A 24,496-nucleotide genomic window follows, 5' to 3' on the forward strand; every position below is an offset into this window, starting at 1 on the left:
CACTGATACATTCATTATGTGTTACTGCCATGCACATTTGTATCATCACAATCACTTTGAAATCATCTTCTCCCTTAATAGGATTTGTAACTGACAAGAGATATAAAATCTCAGTATTAACAATAATAATATTAAGGAAAACAAACCTGAAGCAAACTGGCACACAAGACACCTTAAAATATTTGGCCTTGCAAAAACAGAACAATAGAATTAACTTTTTTTTTGTTCGAAATAAAAAGCATGGCAGGCATCGCAAATCAAACCCATACACTTTAAATGCCTTTTGTTGTTCAGGTTTGAACACTCCTCTGTCTGGGTCCAAAGGCACTTGGGAAGTCTGAGAGATGTTTGGCACAACCAAAGCTACAGTAGTCTTGAGCGAGCTTCAGATCTCTCCCTCTGCATTTGGATTCCCCTTCAGTGTCTGATCTTTAAATAGCAGCACACAGCTGCCAGTTGTAACCCTGTGGGAGTAAAGCTGTGAGCATGACTTATCGAACCCTGGACTTGGGATTAAGAGAACACGGGCCTGACTTCAAATCTCATTAATGCACATCTGCATTGGGCAAATAATACGTAAACTGACTATTGGGGGAGAGTGGGGATGATAATATCTATTACAAATAAATATTAGTTTTTTGTACATAATGAACCAAAGTAGAAAAAAAAATCTAAAATAGTAAGGCATGGGACATAATTAATAGCTCATGTCACATGTAGTGGGGCATATTTCAAAGAGACACAATGTCTTCTTAATGAGGGTGACAGCATGACCATTGTGTGTGACACGCCACGCCTCTGTGTATGTGCATGTGAGATGACTTCATTAACACCATCTAGAACGATTTAGTCTATCTGTTTTAATGAACTGATGAAGATGGGTAGACTGTCTGACGTAGTGAAAGCACACCCTTTCTTTTGGGAGTTTGTGTGTGCACGTCATGTTTGACATTAACAGTGCCCCTTCATACAGCCTGACTGCCCTAATGAGCAGTAGGGCTGCTCATCTGTTCATTAATTGGGAAATAACACACACCATGAGAGCTTGAAAGCGTCAGCACAGAGTACTGCTGCTGCCTCTGCAAATACAATTTCTTACCATGGTAATAGGGGTGGAACGGTTATCGGGAAAAAAAATCTAACCGTACGATTCTCCACACAAGGTTAGGCAACGCACTAGGACCACAGTTTAACTTAAATCTTACAAAGCATCTGTAATATGGTTTGCTATAAATAACACATAAAACAAACAGGGTTCAGCGGTTTCTGTTAAGGGATGCACATTCTGGCTCCTCAATACATTACTACAGCAGCATTGAAAAAATAAAAAAACGTGGACAAACCATTCACTCTTGTACAATGCGAGTGCTGTATTCTGGAATAGGAGCAGTCATTTATTCCCTCATCACCCAGGTGCTGATAGCGCATGCAAACACAGGTGAGACCTGAACAGCACACATTGACATTGATATCGGTGTTTAAGCTAAAATCATGTAAGCTTTGGCAGTTTAAACATTTAAGAGCTCGCATTATTTTATTTGTAGCTTTACTCTATTGTATTTACTTGTTCTGTTGCTTGTAGACAGATTATTCATATTTTTTTATTTGGATTTGACAGTATAGTTTGTCCCTGAACATTTCACATACCGAACCGTACCGAAATTGTGACTCTAAAACCGTGATATAAACCAAGCCGTGAGTAAGTTGAATGGTTCCACCCCTACATGGTAAACCATAGTTACTTATTTCTACAGTAAAACTATGGTCTGTGTGACATTAGCCATTACTGTAAATCAAACAAAATGAGAAGAAGAGCTGCTCGCAGAAGTTTAAAAGACAGACACATTGCAACAGAGCACAGGTGTCTCAGGATATGTTTTACAAAGCAGAACTTGACACACCGTTCTAAACGTGTCACTTGGCGCAAGACAAAGCGAGACACATTGCAACAGCCTCAGATGTCCCTCTAGCACATTTATGTTAAAAAAGAAAACATTTTTAAAGAAGAAACACTTACTAAAATTATAGAATTGCCATTAAGGCAGCAATGAAATTCATACCAAATATTCTCATTGTTGGGTCTCAGCAAGATTAGATCATAGTTCATATATTTTTCTATATTATGTTTGATATACATCTAAAATAATAAAAAAGCTATTCATCCATGTCATCTGCCTGCACATGATGCATCACGATGACTGCTAGTAAAGACCCGAATTTTGGACAGAACTAGAGATATATCTCATATGAGCCAGGTTTACATTATGCTATGATTTTTCACAGCATAATATCCTTATCATTTGCAGAGGGCACAGAGAGGATATTAAGATATACATCACTTTCATATCTTCAGCAAAGCTGCATTACTATCATGTCATGTTGATGTAATGTTTGCAGAGGGCTGAATATTGAGAGAATGTTATCTTCACATTCATGAAGAGGGGCTTGCTTGATCTCACTGCGCTTCCCTGCTTACTTAATTAGACTTTCATATCAGAAAGTCAAAAAGCTATGGAGTCACTACCAGGTTTTTTTCCTTCTTTTTTCATTCTTTCTTGCTTCTTATTTTGTAATGAGTAGATTGTGTGTTTGGTAAGTGATGGCGTGCAATATTCTAGCAATATTCCGACTCGGAAGCAGGGAGTTTTTCATGCATTATTGAAAACACAAACCCATCTGAGACCAACAACTGCAATTCTTGTAAAATCACCCGAGTGATGTTATCGAAACATCCATCTCCCCCACTAAGATAGCAAGTTAATGTACTGTTTTCTCACTCCTGTCATTCCCCACTTTTTATCTTGTCAGCGTGGTCCCATTGAGTGCAGACTCAGGAATACTACAGCCCAAGAGCGTTTAACTTCAGTAACAATACTGCCTGGATGATATGTCATTTTTGTTTTGCCCTGGGACGCTTTCAAATGTATACTGTATATGTTTGTGGGTGTTTTTCTGAGACACATGAGTGTCTGAATGCATCCGTCTATGAGCGTGTGCTTTTATTCATAGGTGAGTCAGCGCAATTGTGCCCATGTTTCTTCTGCCTGTGGGTGTTTGGAAGCTGCTTTATACCTAATGTAGTCTGCTCACTGTGAAAGACAACATGAAACAGCATTCACAATGCATTCAATTTCCATAATGGACTGTATATTTAGATGACGCAAGATTCCGTGGCAAGCAAACAGGATGAGGTTCAAGTTTTATCAATTGGGATATAATTGCACCATAAAAAGTGCCCGCACTGTTATGATAATTCTTTCTCCCAACCCACAGTCTTGGTTAAATCTGCAGACATGACAGCTCATTACGTAGAGAAAGTCATAATATTTTAAGCATAAATATTATACCTATTACACATTATAAATACATAAATATATAACTACATAAAAATTAAAAACTATTATAAATCAATATAAAACATTAACTTTAATAATATTTTGTTATCAGCCATGACATTTAACATTACTATTTGAAATAGTCAATATTAAGATCATCCATTTAGTCAAAATTAATGAATAGTAAACTATTAATTAAAAATATAAAAATGAACTCTACAAGTGAATTCGGGCATCACAGTATAAGCATTTTTTATAAATATTTTTTCTAAAACAATAAATAGATATTGATAAAAATACCGGTCGATAAATTTAAAACAATATATTTAAATACGTATTGTGCATATTATATATATATATATATATATATATATATATATATATATATATATATATATATATATATATATATATATATAAAGTGCATCCCCAATGCATATGAAATAATGTATTCTTCAGAATGACATAAATGAAGAATAATGAAGCTCTGATGAATCATGCTTAAGGAGCATTTATTAAAGTAAATAGGGGGAAATGTTAATTCCATGTTGTCTTTAATAAGCCTGTGTAGTCATGTGTTTGCATATTTCCATGTTTATATTTGTGTGTGAGATCTAACAGCTCTCGGAAAAGATCATTTAAACAGTAACAGAGCATTTATCAGTCTCATATATAATGTGTTTGAGCTCACTTGTTTTTTTTCCTCTTCCCCAATCAAACACTTGCCTGGCTTTTAAATGAGGAGCTCGTAGCCATAGTTACCGGAGGAGGAGACACAGGCCATCCATCTCTCTCTCCTCACTGTGACGCTCTCTCTTTAATTTATGCTGCAGTGGCCATACTGCAGTGCACGCAAAAATGGCACCATTCCTCAACATAACTCCTTTCCTTCCTCCCTCTCTAGCTGTACACTTATCACAAAATCACTCTCTTACAGTCTGCTTCACATTTATTCTTGTGTGTGAGTGCCTTTAACCTGTTAAATGTCACCCCGTCCCGTATACGGGACGCCTACGTTGACTATACTATTTTACAATCAAATCTAATCTAATCTTGACAAACTATATATCGTTGGAAAGGTCTAAGACTTCCAAATATATATTTTACCAATATTTTTTGTTAAAAATTATGTAGGAAAAGTAATAGATGAATTTATGACAAGAGTGCACCCTCAGAAATCTACATTACAAAAGGAGCTTTGACCTTTGTTTAAAAAAAAGACTTCCTCGTTGCCTTTTTCTCTATCACATTTTAGAAATCATCAGAAGTTATATATCACTTGAAAACATAAAATCTCAAAATTCATCATTCAAAACCCATTTTAAAATCAGACATTGCATTACCATGTAAATGGTACATCAAAATCATGTTACAAAATGTTTTCAGTCATGAATTATAAAAATTTAGGTTTGTATCATGCACATTCAAGTCTATCTTCAAAAACGTGAGTGACAGTTAACAGGTTAAGTGTGTGTGTCAGTTTCACTTCTACCTCAGTTGAAGCACACATCCTCTCCACATCAGGAAAAACTTGACAAAATTCACACCCTTATTGCAGAATCACAAACCAAGGTACCTCAAAGGAATGCTATTACTATGGAATCTTTCTTATAAATGCCTGAACTCATTCTATTGCTGTAGAGTTTGACCTGACTCTATTCAACCAACACTGATGTTTCTGAAAGGAGCAAGAATTAACTGGGACTGGTGTTGAGTGGTATGTGTGGTAATAATTCATTTATTCCCTGGCTGGAATTCAATAAAGTGTTATTATAATAATAATTTTATTCTTTGAGTAAGGCAATTTCACATTTCGTGTTTTATTAAAAGGTCTAGAAAAAATGAAATCCCACTGAGTATCGTAGCCTAAAGGAGACGTTGTAAACAAGTGATAAACATTTTGACATTATTTTGAGGGAATTTCTTGACCAAATGAATTATTTTAATTGAAACCGGCCGTAAGTTGGTAAACAAAATATTAACAATTATGTTGTCACTACTGTGAGAATTAAACTAAGAAAAATACGGAAACATTTTTTTACCTGCATTTATACAGATAGTGATCAGATCTACTGCAAGATAAAATATCATTGTCCTTCTGTAAATATCAGTGTAAAACGCAGATTGAAATTGGAAAGACAAATTCTCCAATTCATTTAGCCCAAACACCCACAGTTTAAAATACAAGCTTTTTGCTTTCAAAACAGTCAGCTTCCAGGGAACCATTAAAAATGTCACTTTATTTCGATACCTTGTCCTGTGTTGTTAAAAGACTTGTTATAAGCACAGCCAGTGGTAATTGATCAAAAGTGGTCTTGTATTGCTAGTGGGCACTACCTCATACGTGTGCCTTTATCAGAACAAAATTAGCTCTACTCTCTGGTAAAGACTTGAATGGACGAGTTTTAGAAACTTCAATTTGTATACAATTTGATGACTAGCCCTGAATGTAATAGCGGTGCTCACATCAATCATTGTGAGTCATAGAGAGCTACTATAGTAACTGTCACAAGTAGAATTATTCCACTAATGGCAGGTAAGCAGACATGTGCTGAATGTACTCACCGCACTACTGCATGGGATGTCTTTCACTTTGAGCCAAGCGAGATCCAAGGTTCCCTCCCCTTTATAGCACGACTGCAACCGGTCCTTAATTCTTTCGTTAATCTCTTTCAGAGTGAACACGCATAGAGCTGACTCCTGAGATGACTCCTTCGGCCTCCTTTTCTGTCCTTTGGAGAACACAGCATAAAGGATGTCATCATCCGGTCCTATGCCCAGCGAACGCGCCAGGATGGTACCTGCCTTGGACAGGTAGGCCGCCTGCAGGAGGCGATACTCAACCCCACCCTTAACGCAACCGAGAGGAACCTCGACGTACGAGTTAAATGCAGTGTCGTCCTTGCAGAGTCGCACCAGTTTGGAAGTGTACACCTGTTCACGACCGGCCGAGGATGACCCAGTCGTTGGGCCTACTCCCATTTCGGGTTGCAATGTGAGAAAATACACAAAATTTCCACTGCTGAACCCATATATGTAATAGATGTCAAAGTCTGGTACCACCGTGAATGTATCTGATGGGATTTTAATCATGGAGGCAACAAACTCATCGTGGAAGACGTAGGCGAACATCCCATCCTCCTCAGAGTTACGGGTGAGCTTACGACTGGATATCGTCGGGAAGTACTCCGGTCTTCCGTCGACAGCTGTGGCCACGAACAGCTTATCAGGCGAGGCATCACCGTAAGACACAATGACCCCAAATACGGCGCCACTCTCGTTGACGCCAGAGAGGTAGTGCTCCTTTTTATGGAAGGGCTCTCCAAGCTTAAAGAGATCATCCAGGCGGAGGAGTTTGCAAATACCCTGGTACAGGCTGCCGCAGGCCAGCAGCCGGTTCTCACGGTAGTCCATGAGCAGCATCTTGTTGACGTTGTTGGTCAACGTGAGAGGTTCGCTACAAGGCTGCACTATACGGGGCGGGTAGCAGTTCCGGTTATCCTCATCTGGACCAGTCTGATGCGACACCTGTACTTCCAACCCAGGTGAAAGTTTGTAGATGCGGTTCACTGCACCAAGGTACACATTCCCATTTCTGTGGTCCACCGCAAGATGGTTAAAGGTCCATTCTGGGTATTCCACCCGGAATGTGCTGTATTTCTCATGTACTCTGGATGCCGCTGAAGGCTGTTGTGGCCTTGTAGCCATGAGGGGGACTAGCAGGACAATGATGCAGCAAGAAAAAGTGAAAAGGTTCCATCTCCTGTTGTGGGAAGCCATTGTCCTGTTGCCTTACGGGAAGAGTGTCTCTGTCCACTACTTGCTACCGGTGCTCTGTATCAGTATTCAGGCTTCTTGTGAAGTTGGGAACATTTTGTACCTGAACAGAGAGAAAGAACAGAAGAACGTTAGCATTAGAGACATTAGCATTAGCTTCAACAGCAGTGCAACTGGATACCACAATCACTGTCTCCTCCACAAAAGAAAAAATTATTAAAGCCACATGACAGTTTTCCTAACATTTTAAAAGCGCAAGAATAATTAGAGAAAGAGAGGTGGAAAAGGGCACTCTGGGAGCTCACACAGTTGGCATGAATGGATGCCATTCTCAATGGGATAATGCATTTTCCCCAGGAGTTAACAGCTAGGATGGGCACAATTTCTCTGCCTGTGCCCCACCTCACAGCCGGACCTCTGGCTCTCTAATTGATTTTCCCCTCAGTATGCGATTTGCATGCTTTGCCGATTTTCTTCTATCTTTCAAGATAGCACAATTCACCTGCTGACACAGCTGAAGGAGGGGCAGAGCTCACGGTCATGCCTGCAATGTCTGAACAGTGGTGGGACCACAGGGCCAATTAGATGGAATCGCTAATGGCTGCACAAAAGACAAGAGACAAAAAAAAAAAACAGAGTTTGCTTATTATACTTGAGTAAAATAAGCAACTTATGACTCATGCTAAAGGTCTGACCATTAAAGCAGACAGAGTATGGTATATAAAAGCCGTACTTTTTGTTCTAAAGAAAGCTAGTAGTGGTACTCCAGGCCGGCACTTAACTGTGGAGGTTCACAGCAGATTTGAAAATCACTGCCTAGCCATTGTAGTGGGCATTAAGACGGTATACAGAGTAAAGGGTATGGACTCCACAGTAATGATTAGCCATTGAAACAGAAAGCAGAGACGCACTAGGGGAGGGAGCGTTAGCACACTCAGAGGCATAGAAGAGTAATAAAGAGTTTGGTATATTTTCCATTCTGTGTGAGAATGGTCCTGCTGCAGCTGTGTTCATGTGCATGGAAGAGAATGGTTTGAAATATAGTAGTGTGTGTAATCTGAGCAGTGGGGGATAATGTTCTCTGATAGAAAAGTCTAGCAAAGAACCACTTCAAAACACTACAGAAGGTATCATTTACCAGCGATTACATTTAAAGTGGGAGAAAACTGAGATGTGAGCCGAGGTAAAAACAAGCATCAGGGAATGGTGGTCTTGTAAAGCTGAATCAAAACAGAAATTATGACCCCTCGGCTCGTTGGTGGGTTCAAACGGCAACCAAAAGATGAATCAACATCCGTCTCATAAAGCAATCACATGTAGAAGCTCTATAATTAAAGCCTTTTTTTTTTTTACAAGGACAAAATAGAGACACAATGGGAAACTATATGGGGAGAATACAGAAAATAATGGGATGAGGACTTAAAACTATATCTCCCATAAGAATACTATGGCTCAATGAACCTGTAGCTTATTTTCTAAACATTAGGCTATGGCTCCAAAAACTCTCTGAAATCCTAATGTGCAGGTATCAAACTATTGTAAATATAAGCAGCCTGGTTTGCTAGAATTTTTTTCGGTGCATGGTTGGATGTTAAGCATCCATGCCAATCCATGGTGGTAAAATATTAAACAATGCATCTAGTGCTGGGATTTAGGATCAGCTACTCTGCAAGGTCATCCAAAAACAGGGGTTTATAAATCTAGCATCTTCCTATAGGTTGCTTTAGGAGATTGCCAGTTGGATTGGATACAGCATCCCCAGTATCTTGAACCGGAAACATGAGTTGACCTCCAGACCGGACATAGGCCTACTCCAACAGTCCAGCATGTTGCCAATAGAAAGCCAGTTCTTCTATTTGAAAGCTTGCTTGCAACACACACACAGGCTCGCATATACATGGTCTGGAGACCACATGCTGAGTAGCCACATCAAAGAGTGCTAATGAATTCATGTTTAATACCACACACAAGCAGGATCTCAGTAAATGCGAGGAAACGGCACATTTAGGGTTTAAGCTGTGTGTTTGTTTACTTGATAAATAATTGGATATTCATGCTTCTCATTCCAATTCTTTATCTTTCTAGGATACAACTGCGACAGTGAAGTCTCACTTGATCCAGTTTCTTTTGTGAGTCAAACACATTTTTTAAAAGACTGGACAACAGAACTGGAAAAAGCAAGACACAGATATACATGATGAGCTACATGTAATAAAAATCTAGACTTCAAATTTCTTAAGCATCATTGTAAGTGCATTTGCATTATTACGCTGCCTTCAGACATCTCAGATTGAATCTGCTGGAACAAGCCAATGTTTCCCTGTCCAGGCCATCTCATTCATGGCCGTCTGGCTAAAATGTGCACCAATTGCCAAACACCATACGCTCCACACTGGGCATCAGTATGGCAAACTGAGTTGACACCAGGCTGCTTAAATCCTGGCTTCAAGTTGGGTGGGTGAATACTGGCAGTGGTAGACTCTCTATTTCCATGCTACTTTTTGCATTTAGAGATGAACTCCAGGCCATCTGAGTGTCAAATGAGGTCAAGTGAAGGTCTCAGAGACCAGTTGGTGGCATTAATTGACATAGATCCAAAAAAAAACAATGGGAAAAGGATAAGCAACTAAATTCACCTAAGACCAGAGTGTTTGACTGGAGCCTTTCCAGGCTTTGCAAACACCCGACCTTGAATTTCATCAGATGTGTGTGGGAGGGGGTGGGGGGCCAAGGCCATCTGAACAATCCCGAATTTATCCTCCCTGATCTAAGAGCATTATCTCAGAACAGTGCAATTCAACTTTGATTACGGCATGACACAAAATCTCATACTCTGACACCCGTACAGGCAAAATCACGCATACACACAGACGCTTACGCACACATCCTCCTGTTCCACTTTCATTAGTACAGCCTGCACTCCTCATCCCTCTATGGACAGATGGAGGGATTCATCCCTGATGTGGGTGTCTAAAGGACGAGGTGACAGAAGGATGCTAGGAAGAAAGGGAGTTATGTTTATACACCGAGCACATACAGATAAGGGTTTTTAATTATCTACAGCCCTCCCAGAGGGCTAAGGAGCTCCACCCACCAAAATCTGATGGGACTTTAGGATGCTCAAAAGAGAGAGAGCAACAAAAGGTCACACTCAACAAATAATGTGTAATTCATTTACTCTTCTGTGTCAACAGAATTCAGCTAAAATAATAAAATGGAATACCAAATTTTCAATCCATTTAATATGGACAAAAATAATTCACAATATATAGATAGACATACTTCGTGTATGGCACTGGATTACTGTAGTCTTATTAGCTAAAATATGCATAAAAAAAGTATCCATTGTCAATACTGTAGAGATGTAATGGACTTTTCACACAGAAGTCGCTTTCAAACAAAATGTGTTTTTGTTGGTCAGCACAGCACAAGGTCAAAGTGACATCAGCACAAGTGAATTGTCATTTACTTTAGGTCTGTGCAAATAATCGATGTATCGCCTGCATTAATGAATGCAATATTGCATAACTTGTTAGTGAACTATGGCTCGGCGTAGTAAATGGCGCTCCATTTAAAAGCAGGTGATGGAGATGTACTACTAATCACAGAACCGGCTTTACTGACGAGATGCGCATGATAAATCACATTCAATTATTTGCACAGCCCTAATATGAATTATTGTATTATTTCATTTATCATGAATTATTGTGGTGTTTGATGTCTGCATGCATCAAACTTGCTCTATTATTTACAGAATTCTTCAAAACTAAAGCTCTCCCTGAATCGTGGCATTTCAAAGCAATGGACTGAGACCAAATGCTGGTCAGACAAATCCAGTGGATCTGAGAGACATGTTGACATCTGCCTGTCCTAGCTCTCTCTCCCATTTCCTTCTTTTTATTTCCTCCCTCCCTCTGATCAGAGGAACCGTAATCTTCCACAGCAGCTATCGGTTCAAACTGACTCTGTCAAATGCTTTCCATCCATCTTCCTCTCCCTCGCTCACACACATACACAAATCACTTCCCTTCGCTTTTGAACACAGATGCATTTTTCCCCTCACACCTTTATCAAACAAGTCAGGGTCTTACTCCAAGATGAAAACGTGTTTGTCAGAGGTGCTTTCTACCTTGAGCGGGCACATGTCTCCTGCAGACCATAAAAAGATACTACGGCCGGCTGTTCTGACTAATACACACACACAGACTCACATGGAAATGATAAATGATCAGATAAAGATACACACTTAATCATGCATAGAAGCACATCAACAAAACTTCTCTTACCCACTTGGTCCACCCACTTGCTATCTGTGCTGATGCCCAGTGTCATGGGCGTTGAATGCACTGAATATTATCTCTTCAGATAAAGATGTTTCGATACTGTTGAGAGGCCTATTGAAGAGCTACTGATCCTTATTGTCATTATCCTGTTATTAGGTTAGAGTCCAAGCTGCTTCCTGTAGCTGTTTGCCATGCCCAGCTCATATATAAACAAATATCTTATTTGTCACTCGTTATTATGACTTGATGAGGTCTTGTATTCAATTAAATGATGTCTCAGGAAGAAATGTTGAAGGGACAGTTCATCCAATTCTGTCATCATACACTCTAAACTCTAATGTAGTTTTAAACCTGCATGACTTTCTTCCATAGAGCACAAAACAATATTTCTCAAAATATCATCTTTTATGTACCACAAGAGAGAGTGAAGAAAGGTTTTTTTTTGGAGAATTTTCCATTTTAACAAGGACTAAAACCATTATGTGTCATTTTAGAGGCTTTAAAATCCTCAGTTTCTTCATTTAGACATTCATCCAGTGTTCGTCAAATACTGGCCTCACTGATATACTGGTCTATTACAACTCTTTGGAAAAAGTAAACAAGGGGTTTTCAGTTTTCAATGGCTGCTTAACCAACAAATCCTAACCACAAGTGTATCTCTCAAACTCCCGAATGCTCCTAAAAGCCTTTAGACAAGAGAAGCAGAGCTTGTAGACAAATCAGGTCTTTCCTCTTTCACCTGAAGGTCTACTATTCATGAGACTCAACACTTTCCTTACCATTGCCTTTATTCTATTTTCACTTCCACATATAAAATGCGAGCAGCTAAAATCATATCCTTGGTCAGTCACACCACGTTAGACCTGCACACTGAAACTTTTATGTGCTCTCCTCTGGCTTTTCTCTGTTCTTTCGCTCTGCTCAATCTTTGAACTTTTTTTTCTTGATTAGTTTTCAACGGCATTCATGAAAGGTCACCTCTCAGTGTTTAAGAGGACGTTTTATTTATGATCCCAATACTTGCTGTGAGACAAATGCACAGTTCAGCACCTTAAATCAAAACGTTAGCCACTTCCACAGCAAATATATTCAGCACACTAGTGTTTTGGAGCAGTGCTGCGGTGCTGCTGAATCTGCAGCATTACAGCAAAAATATGTAGTTTAGCTGAGCGTTAAAGTTTATGAATTGCATGTGATACGAGAAAAACTGGCAAATGTGAAATATTGCCTATGCCAATAAATTGGTTAAAAAAAAATACTATATTTAAATCTATTAAATACTAATTTGCATAAGTGTAAAAAATTAAATATATTCCCTGCAACTAATGCACAACATACACAAGAAGTGACATACTGACATATAACTGCATACACACACACACACACACACACACACATAGAAACATGCCGTCATAGCATACACACATGTGAGCAGCAGCAGTGAGGGACAGCAGTGATGTGTGTGGTGGGGGTCGATGGGAGGTGTGGATTTGATTTCTCTCCCAGACTGAAGGCTTTTCCCTTCAGCTTTCCTCAAAGCAATCTTGGGGCGTTTCAGAGGCACTGATGCAGGTAATAAATCAGAGATCATAAAAGTTCATTTCCCACACAGCAGAGTCTCTAATACAGTGCTGATGTGTGCTGGGCCAGCCGGAGGTGGGGTCTGACTGTCATCACTGCATGCCACATATCATCAACTAAAAAGAAAGATGGCTAGAGGTTTCAGCTGACTTGAGCTTAGTTTTGTCTTCAATAATGAATGTGACTAGATGGCAACGGCTGGCCCTAGATCAGTAACTGAACAGCTTCCTTGTTTTTCTTTCTATGAAACCATCAGTTTTAGCCCAAAGGCAGATTGCACAGTCAAAGTAAGATGAATAATGATGTATGGAGGGCAGGAATGTAAAAAAATTAAGTCAGATATGGTCTCTGAAAACTACAGCCAACACAGTCCATATTAAGAAAGATGTTGGAGACATTCACATACATTTTGTAAACAATTATCCAAAGCAGGGTATGTATGACCTTGCCGTAGTTAGAGCCATTTCTACAAGATGAACTGGATGTGACCCATCTAGCTCTGGTTTACATACAGTATTAATACTAAATCTCGTCCAGTAGTGTTGGATGAACTGGACCTGCAAGATTAACTTCTTAGACATGAATGCCTGATAATCACAAGCTTAGAACTGATTATTATAAACCGTTAAACTGTGTTTTTAATTTGTGTGTGTGTGAGGGGGGGGTGGAATAATCTTGGGATTGGGGCCTTGATACACACGACTGGTTTCAACACTGGTAATCCAACTTATACCCTCCCATTCTCCACACACACACACACACACACACACACACAGACACATCTCAGTGTTCCTTAAGTGGAATCTTGGAGACTCAGAACTCTAATTTAATTTACAAAAATCGGTTTGAGATGTAAATCTTGTCATTTGCAACATTTATTGTTTGTGTGTGTGTGTGTGTGTGTGTGTGTGTGTGTCCAGGTATATTTTGTAGATATTCCCTCAAAGTACGTACATAAAATGTGGGAAAGAATCCAATTGGAGCATTGCATCAAGAACAATAACTATATTTGAATCCACACCAACAGACAATGTTCTGTTTATTAATGTGCACTGCAGTTTTGTTGTCTGTGGGTGCAATGATTTTATCATTCATAATCTTTAAGTAATTTCATTGATATCATGCCCCTCTGTCTTTACTATTACAGCTGTGGTGTGGACTTCCCTGCTCTCACAGAATTAGAATGACTATTAAAACTTTAGAGTAAAATGTATCCTTAAATTTGTCATCCTCTGGGTAAACGGCCCTTAAGACTGGACATAAGCCCTGGCCATAAACAATGAAGCCTCTTCTCTCTTGTTGGCAGTGAGCTAATGAGAGTGGACATACTTTAGGAACATGACCGCCAAATTCTAACACGCTTATACAGCAATAAGACCCTGTCAGTAGCTTTTCCATTAAATCTAGCATTCTGAAAGCACATGTGTTCAGATTCAAAGCCTAAAATAAATCACTGACCCATTGAAGTCAATTGAACACACTGGAACAGCTTGGAAACATATTGTAATAGCCAGCGTGGCTAAAGAATCTGTTTTAAAGAATCTGTCAGCTCCGCCTCTGGTCTAAGAGAAAACCCATTTTCTTACAGGCTCACACAAGTGATAAATCACCAGCTCAACATTAACTGTGAGACCAAAGGGAAGCACAGACAGAGGGAGAGAGAATAGAGATGGAAACAGTTTTCCAAAAGGTCACAAGAAAAGCAACTAAAATTGAGTCTCCACCAAAAAAAAATAAAAAAACATTGCGTCTATGTGTATTACTTCTTGGAGCAACACAAGAGAGGACTCAAATATCATTAGCAACACAACAGTCCACAAAGTCAGCCAGCATAATCAGAAGGCAGCAGAGTTTAAGAACAAGAGGACAATTTTTGCATGCATGAAATTTTATTGGTTTCCTCCACCCCATGCAAAACAAATTGATTTACCTTGTATTTCAAGACTGCTTATAAGTAGCGCTGTTGTGATAATTACAGCTGGTTTTTGAGGAATCATGCTGCGAGTCAAGTCGATATCTGCTGCTTATGTCAAGTCTTATGAAGGTATTCAACACAACATTCAGACAACCATAGCTGTTAAATTACTGATAAGAATGAGTTCAAGAAATGACTCGCTCATTTAGAGGCATTTTGGAGGACTAGCATTTAAAGTGTATGAGTCATCAATAAACAGAGTGTGTGCGCACTCTCTCTCCCACTCTCACACACACTCAAAAATGCATTATTCCTTTACTTCCCACTCCAAGGCTCTACGGACCAGACGCATCCATAAAGGCAAAAGCAACACAATGCCACAAAACCACCACTGTGTCTGCACTATGGTTTCCTGGTCAAACTGATGTTCAATAACACCATTCAAATGCAGATGACAAAGACGTTTGCATGAGCACACACACACAGACCCACAAGCTTATAGCGTGAGTGAAGATGTCACATTGGTAATGGCCTGGAGGCAAACTGTCATGGGTGTCGTATGTATAGATAATGAAGAACGAGAGGCACACAGTAGCTTCTTTGATGAGGGCTAACCGTGATATGCTCACTTCCATCCACATGCGTGTGAGTAGACAGATGAGCTATTGTCCACCGCTGGTAGATTACACACCACTCGAGGGTGTCGCAAGTGGCAACAAAAAAACAAATGCAGATGAACCTCATCAATATGCATTTTATACAAAATTAAATTTAAATGCAGTCCATGGTTCCTTGCAGAATCTCTAGCTGAACTTTCTGCCAAAACTTTCTCATTGAATGAGCGGCGGGTGCCGCTGCGCCCAGCTTTCTGCACCTGGCCTGATGCCAGCACTCTTCTCCTCCTCATCTGTGTGCAAGAGTCAGGACCGGAAGACAGCACTCCATTCTGTTTTCTATTTACCTTCCTCCCTCGCTCTGTTTGTCAGAAACCTTGTTGTAAACACCCAAGGCTGCTTTCGAGTCCTTTCAGCAGGGACTCCTGTGGTTTGGGATGAAGGAAACATAATCCATTCCTCTTTTCTTTCACTCTCCGCAGTTGGTCAGGCGGTTTAGTTTGATTTCCTACATGCTAAAACGCGTCACATTTCTTGTGTGAGTGAATCTGAGGGGTATTTTTGATCATGCATGACCACTCCCCAGAAGCTAAATCATAATGACACTGGAAAAGTGGAAATAACCTGTGTGTTTACCACATTTACCTTCCTTTTTACTCTAAGCAGATATTCTATCCCACGGCACTGAAGTGACATGAATCGCTCTGACAAGATTCTAATATCACCTTCATTCATGTTAGCTGTGCCAAATAAGACGACTTGTGAAGCGCGTCCAATGAGGGCTTGGAAACGCTTATCTTGAAGGCGCTGGAAGAATGTGGGATGCCAAGGGCATAAAACGCTGGTAGGGAGGATCATGCGACAGCTGCAATTTCTTGTCTGCATCTCTAAAATGTTTGGAAATACTACACAATTCATAATCCTGAAAAAAACATGTTGACTCCTTTAAAGGAGGAATAAGGCTTAATACTCAACTCAGCATTCAGTCTTCAATTCCATTCCATGAACCATGTTGATTTATGACAAGTTTGATCATTCCCCCTTGCATTTTATCAATGCTCATGATGGCACTCACTGGCGCCCTCTAGTCCACACTACAGTGGTGATTTGTATGTGTACGTCTGTGTGTGGGGAGGTACATTACGAGGGATAATGGAGCTAAAAAGTCATGTTTCCATGGGAACACTTATAGATGTGTGAGTGGGTGGCTGAGGGACTGAAGCTCACTGATACAACGGAGATGCTTAATGCACAGAACACAGAGAAAGAAACTCACATATGCATTGACAGACTGAATACACAAATGCAACTGCAGACATACACACTGCCAAGCTTCAATGCATCTGTTATATAGTATAGGGTAGACATTCACAACATGGTTGCAGTACGCTGAATGGATTCACCTGTGCCTGCACAAATCAAGACAGCAAAAAAAAAAAACATGTTAGTTTGTCTAGTCCGATGCTCACTGTCAAGGGGAATTAAACCCAGCCTTGGCAACCCAGAATACATAACGTCAAATGCAGATAAACCACGATCTATCTCTTAGATAAACACTAAACAGACTGAAACCAAAGTCAACAGGAAGTTGAATCACTTCAAAACAGGAGTACATTTCACTGTCCTAACAGCAAAGGACAAGTGCATCATTAGAGAATCCTGAAGTTTTCATAAGTGGATATTAACGGCAAAATAGAAATGTTGCCGACATCCTGAACACAACTGATCAAATAAAAAATCAATAGAAAACCAGTATGACATCCTTGCTTCATCTTTTCTCTCTCTTTGCAAGAACAAGAAATCTTGCTTAAAACTCATACACGTTTGCTGGCACTGACACTACTTTAAAACGGAGTCTTAAGGTGGGTGTTTCAAACAGCAAGTTCACCTACAAAAGGAACAAGATATATATGCATGTCTGCAAGTATCAAATAATCACATGCATCTGAAACAAAACTAATTCATTACCTGTCACGCATGGCTTAGCAGAGGCAAATATAAAAGCCATTATAGAGGGCTGTTTTCCATATAATCCTCCTGACCTGCACCAGAAATACTCTGCTCTCTTTCTTTAGGTATATTACTGAAACTACACGGAAAGGTCATATCACCAAGTTCATCATAGCAATGTTACAAATTTTGAACAACATAAATTCCTGTTCACAATGACACTGTACTGACTAGTAGCTAGTAGCATTCCTGCTGCTCATGGCTTTTGAAAATCTGATCATAAATTAGACAGATCACCAATTAGAAAATCACATGACCCCTTTAAAAAAAAAAGAAAAAAATTCAAGCAGATATACGCTACGACAGATAGCCTGCGGTTTTGTAATGGGATTCACTTGTGCAACAGTGGTGACAGGAAGAGGAGTTTCTCACTGGAGGAAATCACTCTCTCCTCATTATCCACACAGACACATGCACTCACATACTCACTAGCACACACACGCGGTGGGACATGGGGGACGCACAGCAGGAGTCTATTCTGAAGATGTCAGAAGCAGACAGAACTGTCACTTGCAATTCACACATCTACCTACAGACAATTGCATTCAGTCGCACACAGAACCGCACATGACATGAGCATATGTGCAGATGCATGGACCGATCTACAATAAGAAACTCTCTCTACATTCCTAACAAAAAAATATTTACTGCGCAAATAAACTTTGTGCTCTGCCAAGGCACAAAACACTTTCCAGGTACAACGTTAATTTACTTCCCAAAGAAACACTGCATGTTAAACACACAGGAAAAAAATCAAGGACGCGTGTTTGTTGCTAAGCTAATATAAATAATGGAACGATAAGTCGTAGAAACAGTTATAGTAACCCAGTTACAGCAGAAGTGTTAGGTACATACCACACACACCCAAACACGTTTTCAACAGGCCGGTAGAGGGAAACAGTCAAGCAGAGTCTCATTAAGCACAACAAGATTACAAAAATTGATTTTTCTTCCTTTTAGATTCCTGTTGGCTACTGTGTCTTACCGAGCTGTTCAAATAGCACACATCTTTAATCAAAGCTCATGCAGTTCAAGATCATTTTCCTAAAGTCAACTCATCAAGCTGCTAATTAATTGGGTTATAGGTAAAGATATACACATTCTCACAGTATCCAGAACAGCAAATCTATAAACTCCATTGAAGAGCTAACCAATGTCAGGTCATTGTTCCAGAGAAGCTTTATGGAAAATCAAGATACTTTAGCGATAATATACTTTACATTTGTGACCCTGGACCACAAAACCAGTCATCAGTCATTTTGCACCCTCAGATTGCAGATTTTCAAATAGTTGTATCTCAGACAAATATTGTCCTAACAAATCAGACATCAATGGAAAGCTTATTTATCCAGCTTTCAGATTATGTATAAATCTCAATTTCAAAGAACGACCCTTATAACTAGTTTTGTGGTCCAGGGACACATTTTGTGTCAATACAAGCAATAAAGCTGTTGAGAAATGCTATATATGCTTTATATCGCCATTTGCGAGTATACTGTATGAATGCAGATAAAGTTAAACATACTTGTACATCAAATTTGATGTAAAGAACTCAGCAGTAGTAGTAATATTTTGCAACAAGTCAAGTAGTTGAGTTTTGCTCTACAGTATATGGCTGTACTTTAGCGTAATACTGATATGTTAAAGATGGATATAATACCTTATTAATTAGAAGATGCCATTATATTGCCATAATTCTCACCATTACTACACCAGTTAGAGACCATTTCAGAGCAATAACCAAACTCAAATACAGATGCTGTTGTCTTGGAAAGCAATAGCAAAACTAAAACCTGATTGGTTGGTACAACCAATCATCAACCTATAAGAACAGAGGGGGTGGCTCTTCTTTGGAGGAGCGGACAGAGAGAGTCATTCACCAGTTCCCAAACCAGTCATTGAGCCTCATGTCAACTGCTCCGAGTTCATACTGATGAGTGAAAACACACTCTTAAAGTCCAGTGGGCTCTCATCCCAACAGCTATATTTCAAATATTTTATTAAGTCTCACTCTCATATCATTAATAATAAAATGTTTACATTCAATGCATTCTGTATTCCATTCTATCTATTCTAAGGTTATCTCTAACTATGGCCAAGAAAAGAAAGATTTTGAAAAATGTCGGCATTATATTTATCCTTGCAGATAGCACTGTGTTTAAGGTCTCTGAAATCTCTCTGGGGGCAGAGAGACAAGCAGACTGTCACGCGTTCAAGGCTGAGACGCCACTGGAACGCACTGAAATGATTAAGTTTTGTGTTTTATCACAGTCTGATGGTACTTGCCGTTTCTCCTTGAAACTCAGGGGCACTCTGACTGCAAAAGCATGCACGGAGTGCTCAACACATTCATCCACACCTACACTTTTAACAAACGGATGCAAAAAAAACCCAGCCATATTGTTGTATGCAAATGCACACACATACTGGCATTCACCTATAGCTTTATGCTATTAAAAAGCAAGCCATAATTGGCCACATGCAGACACAACGTACACTCACAGTACAAAAGCCTTGTTTCTTATCAGCCTCTAAAAAGAACAAATTCCACTCAGTTCACAAAAGCTTAAATACTTCATTAACACAATCTTCATAAATTCATAATTCATAGGCAGAAACCTCCGGATACAGTCAGCGGCTGTGAACACTTGTGAAGTCCCACTATGAATAGAATCCTTACAGAAATACCACTCACCACAAGCGTGTGAACTCCTATGATTACTTTAGATTCCAGTACGTGCCCCACAGACTCACACTCTCGGCCGACAAGAGATGAGTATAACAAAACAGCTCATGTTTAAGTCAACGAAAATTTGCCAATTACACGGCTGGCAAACAGCAGTGATGTGTTACTGAAGATGATGCTCATTTCCACAGCTGTGAGGGCAGAGGACTGGTGACGTGTCCACAGGACAAACTGAACATCAGAAACATGCGTTAGATGTGTCCTCAGCTGATCTATGCTGCATTGAGGCAGCCATAAGGGTTTGCAGATGCGTTGCTTTGAGACACAAAACAATGGCTCAAAAGGAAATGGTCAGCGGCTCCCTCTGAGAACAGGAGTCATGACATTACTGCAGCTGCCCCTGATTTCACATGTAAATTAGGGAAAACTTTTGACCCACCCATAATTGCAATTGTATGTGTAAATAGACAAGACCAGTATAAACGATAGATAGATAGATAGATAGATAGATAGATAGATAGATAGATAGATAGATAGATAGATAGATAGATAGATAGATAGATAGATAGATGCATACCATCATGAGCGCTTGAAACGGACCTCTATATTTTGATGACCATGATGAAATGACTGAAAATTACGCACGATAACAGACAACCACTGTGTCAAACTCTCAGTGTCTGAGCATAACGGTGTATTAGCCAGTAATTTTCAGGGTAAAATCTCACGTATGCTAGTCGCTCTTTCTCCACCCTGCGCCGTCAGGTAAAGCGCGCACGCTGAGAAGAAGCGCTCACGCACGCGGCTCAGAGAGCAAGTTGCGCTCTCTAGTTAACGCTCTCGCGGCACAGCCGCATGCTTGAAACGGGCTCCTTTTGCTGAAGACTTTTAACAGTCCCATGTGCGCTGTTTGTACCGTTTCATCTCTGGCCAGCCATGAAGAATGTTTCCAAAACAGCGCTTTAGCGGAGAAACATGTGCGTAAAATGAATATCATGCGAACTGCGTCAGCTCCACTTTGTATTTTAAGTCACGTCTTAAGCCTTGTATGATGAGACAAATGGAACAGCATAGCCTAATCTAAACGCGTTAAGTCTCATAAACATAGCTCATTCAACACTGAAAATTGTGTCATTTAAGCTTACTAAACCTCATGTTGTGCCGAACACAGTCTATGACTTTCTTCCGTGGAACACAAGATATGATGTTAAGGCATAATATTAGTGACTGACAGCCCATTGATCACCATACAGTCAAAGTGAACTGTCCGTATGCACACAACATCTACTATCCAGAAAGTAAAAAAGGATTGGAACAACATGAGGTTCAGCAAACGATGAAAGAATTATCATTTTTGGTTGAACTACCCCTTTAAGAGTCGCATGCGCTTGTCATAAAGCACTACACAATCTAAATGATCAGTTTAAAACAGTCTCCATATGTTGTTCTCAGTTTTAAATGTAAAAGCTCCAGGGTAAAATATTACACAATCCTGTAACGCGCGGGTGCGGATGCTGCATTGCCCTCCTCACAGCACGCCCTTATACTACATGGCAGGTAGTGCGCCTCGCTCACCTTCTTAAATAACCTTTCCCATGCGTTATTCCGTTAAATCACGAGTTCAAGATGTAAAACGCCAATCCCGTTATACGGTTGTCCCGTGTCAAACGCTTACCTGTTCTCGCTGCGGATTTCACCTCACCGCCGCAGTCGCGCTCACACTGCGGATGATGGGCACCTTCACAGGAATCCCAACTCACTTACTCCACAAATACAGCCACAAATAAAACACTCGACTTGGTGGCTTTCGCGTATCACCGACACTTAATTCTATCGAAAAGATCCTCCGCGTTTAATTTCCCCAGGAAGAAACGATAAACGAGCTGCAGAATCCCATCAACGACTAAGCTGAAGCGCTGGTGACCGTTAAAATTGCCGCTCGCGCTATAGTTTCCATCATGAAGCGCCGATTGACAGAATTTAAAGCGCGCTAAAGCGGCAGCCGGAATCCCGCGTGCAGCAGTTGAGCAAGCGAGCGAACGCGCGCTGCGGTCAGAGCGGCTGTTTCGGAGTTTACTGGTTCGCAGCTGACTCCCAAGTACCAGAGGAGAGGCGTGAGTCAGTGGCTTTCTGCTAAGACGCAGCGACTGTCTTGTTTTACAAACCCTCCTGACTTGCCCGCAGTGACATCCCGAATCTGGCCGCTGATTGGGCTAATTGTAAAATCTCATTGGCTGCAATCGGCGCGCGCGGCTGGCATGAATGAGGCATATGCGGCACCCCAATGTCTTTTAATGTGTTTATAATGCATGCATCACACAAACAGTGGCACGGATTTGGGGTGGGAAACGCGGGTGAATGTAATACTGCGGACAGAATAGTTTACGGATTTGAATATCTGATCGACAAGATTATTTGGAGATTAGTATGTAAACGTAATACAAACATCATGTCAGGAGATTAGCGTTAGACTAATTTATTTTACGATCATTATTTTATTCCATCAGAGATTAATCAAAATAGATTCGTAGATAAATAAATCCAAGTGATAATATTAATGTAATTAACAAATAGAACGTGCAAATGTTATTTAATAGGTTATTAACTCTGAGTTAAAATAAGATATTAAACATTTCATAAAATCGCATTGTAGACTTGATATAAATACAGTCCAGCGGGTGTCTATGGTTTTTGGCCGTTTATTACTATCATAACCAATAATTTGATAAACTTTTACACCTTGCTATATATGAAAAAGACTGTTTGGCATCATGGTATGCTTGATTCACTGCAATATTCCTGAATGCAAAGCTCTCAAAACACTGCATCACAGCTCCACCTGCAGGCCCATACAGTACTGCAGCCATATTCCAGCAGATCCCCTGCCACAGACAGACCCTCATGCAATGGACCACAGTCCTGGTCCTGAAGGACTCCAACTATATATTTTGAATGTCTCTTTTATTTGACGGTCATTTTGGGACACAAACATGAAGTAATGAGCTAACGAGTGTTTGATATGGAAGAAATGCAAAATGGTACCATCCATTTATACCTAAAGACAACAACCATCCTTAATGACTTGTGTTCATTCCTAAAGACAGCATCTGGCTCAGATCTTTGTTTCTCTGATTCTCATTTGTTTGTACAATGCTGAAATGTAATCCAGGTTTGTGTTCTTCTTTAATGAAAACTCTTCACCCCACTTGTTCTTTTAAACATTTAAAAGTTTTTTTCAAATTGTTTGACTTAATTGGCTTGTTTAACAAAACCGATTTACTAGCACCCCATGAGTCATTTCCTAAATTCAGTGCACAAGGTGAGCAATACTTGCTCAGAGGCTTGCATGTGTAGATGACCCATGGGAATATTCAGAAACACCCTCCAGTGTATCAAGTATTTGGGAAGGACGGACTAATAAAGTTTTAAAGGCACCAGTGGAGGTGTTTTGGGCTGATGTTAAGGATTTAGTGTTTAAATGTTTAACATATAATTACTTGGGGATAGTGAAGATGCTCTGGTCATCCACTGGATCGATTCTTTCCAATTATCCAATTTAAATAAATGAATAGCTGAAGAAAATAGTACATCTTAATGAGTTAGCACGGCCTTGCCACCTTGTGCATGTTTTGCATGCATTGAAAAATAGCAAATAGATTTTAAGACATTTAAATACAAGCAAACTGAGGAATCAATCTTAAACGAGCAATAATCAATACACGTCTTTGGTATAATGATGATAAATGCTCAAGATCTGCTGACCTAAATGGATACAGTTCTGAAGTCCCTATATATATATAAATCATATATGCAACATATTGTTTCATATATTCATCAACATATTCAACTGTGAATAAAAAAGATTAGGATAGGACGATTGCAAAGTCAAAGTTATCTGTTATAAATCTAAGGGATTATACTATTGAAAGAATTGTCATCTGTGAAGAACACCGACCTTTTGATAAATCAATGCAGAGACTTTGAATCAACATTGAATATGTCTGTGAAAACACCAAAATTCCTTTGTACAATTGGACACCATTGATTGAGACCGCAGCAGGGTCAACTTCGTAATCTGTTACACTTCTAGACCTTGTCCCAGTGTCTGGGGCCTGTCCGATAAAATTAATTTAAAGACAAAATAAACACACAAACAATTTGTCAGTTTAAACAAACGGTCCACAGTGCAGTGGAATTAAAACAGATCTAGGCCCCGATACTGACCATTTTTCTGTCAGTCTGATCAATAGACAATGTGTAGACAGGATGCGGACCAGAGAAAAGGCCATTGATAA

The 24,496-nt window shown here is 39.8% G+C and overlaps 1 protein-coding gene across 2 annotated transcripts in view; it reads right to left on the reverse strand.

Moving 5' to 3' along the window:
- The window catches only part of LOC113060741 (plexin-A4), a 214,922-nt gene that overhangs the window by 178,248 nt on the left and 12,178 nt on the right, over positions 1–24,496 (reverse strand). Inside the window, exons 1-2 of one of the 2 annotated variants that reach the window (XM_026229895.1) lie at positions 21,877–22,512; positions 5,901–7,215 (exon numbers count right to left, since the gene is read on the reverse strand). In XM_026229895.1, coding sequence (XP_026085680.1) covers positions 5,901–7,115 — 1,215 coding nt within the window. In that variant the 5' untranslated portion in view covers positions 7,116–7,215; positions 21,877–22,512. Of the gene's footprint in view, positions 1–5,900; positions 7,216–21,876; positions 22,513–24,496 lie in introns of those variants that run through there. The other variant, XM_026229904.1, reaches the window with a different exon arrangement.

The sequence above is a fragment of the Carassius auratus genome, chromosome 4, assembly GCF_003368295.1.
Source record: "Carassius auratus strain Wakin chromosome 4, ASM336829v1, whole genome shotgun sequence".
Lineage (NCBI taxonomy): Eukaryota > Metazoa > Chordata > Actinopteri > Cypriniformes > Cyprinidae > Carassius > Carassius auratus.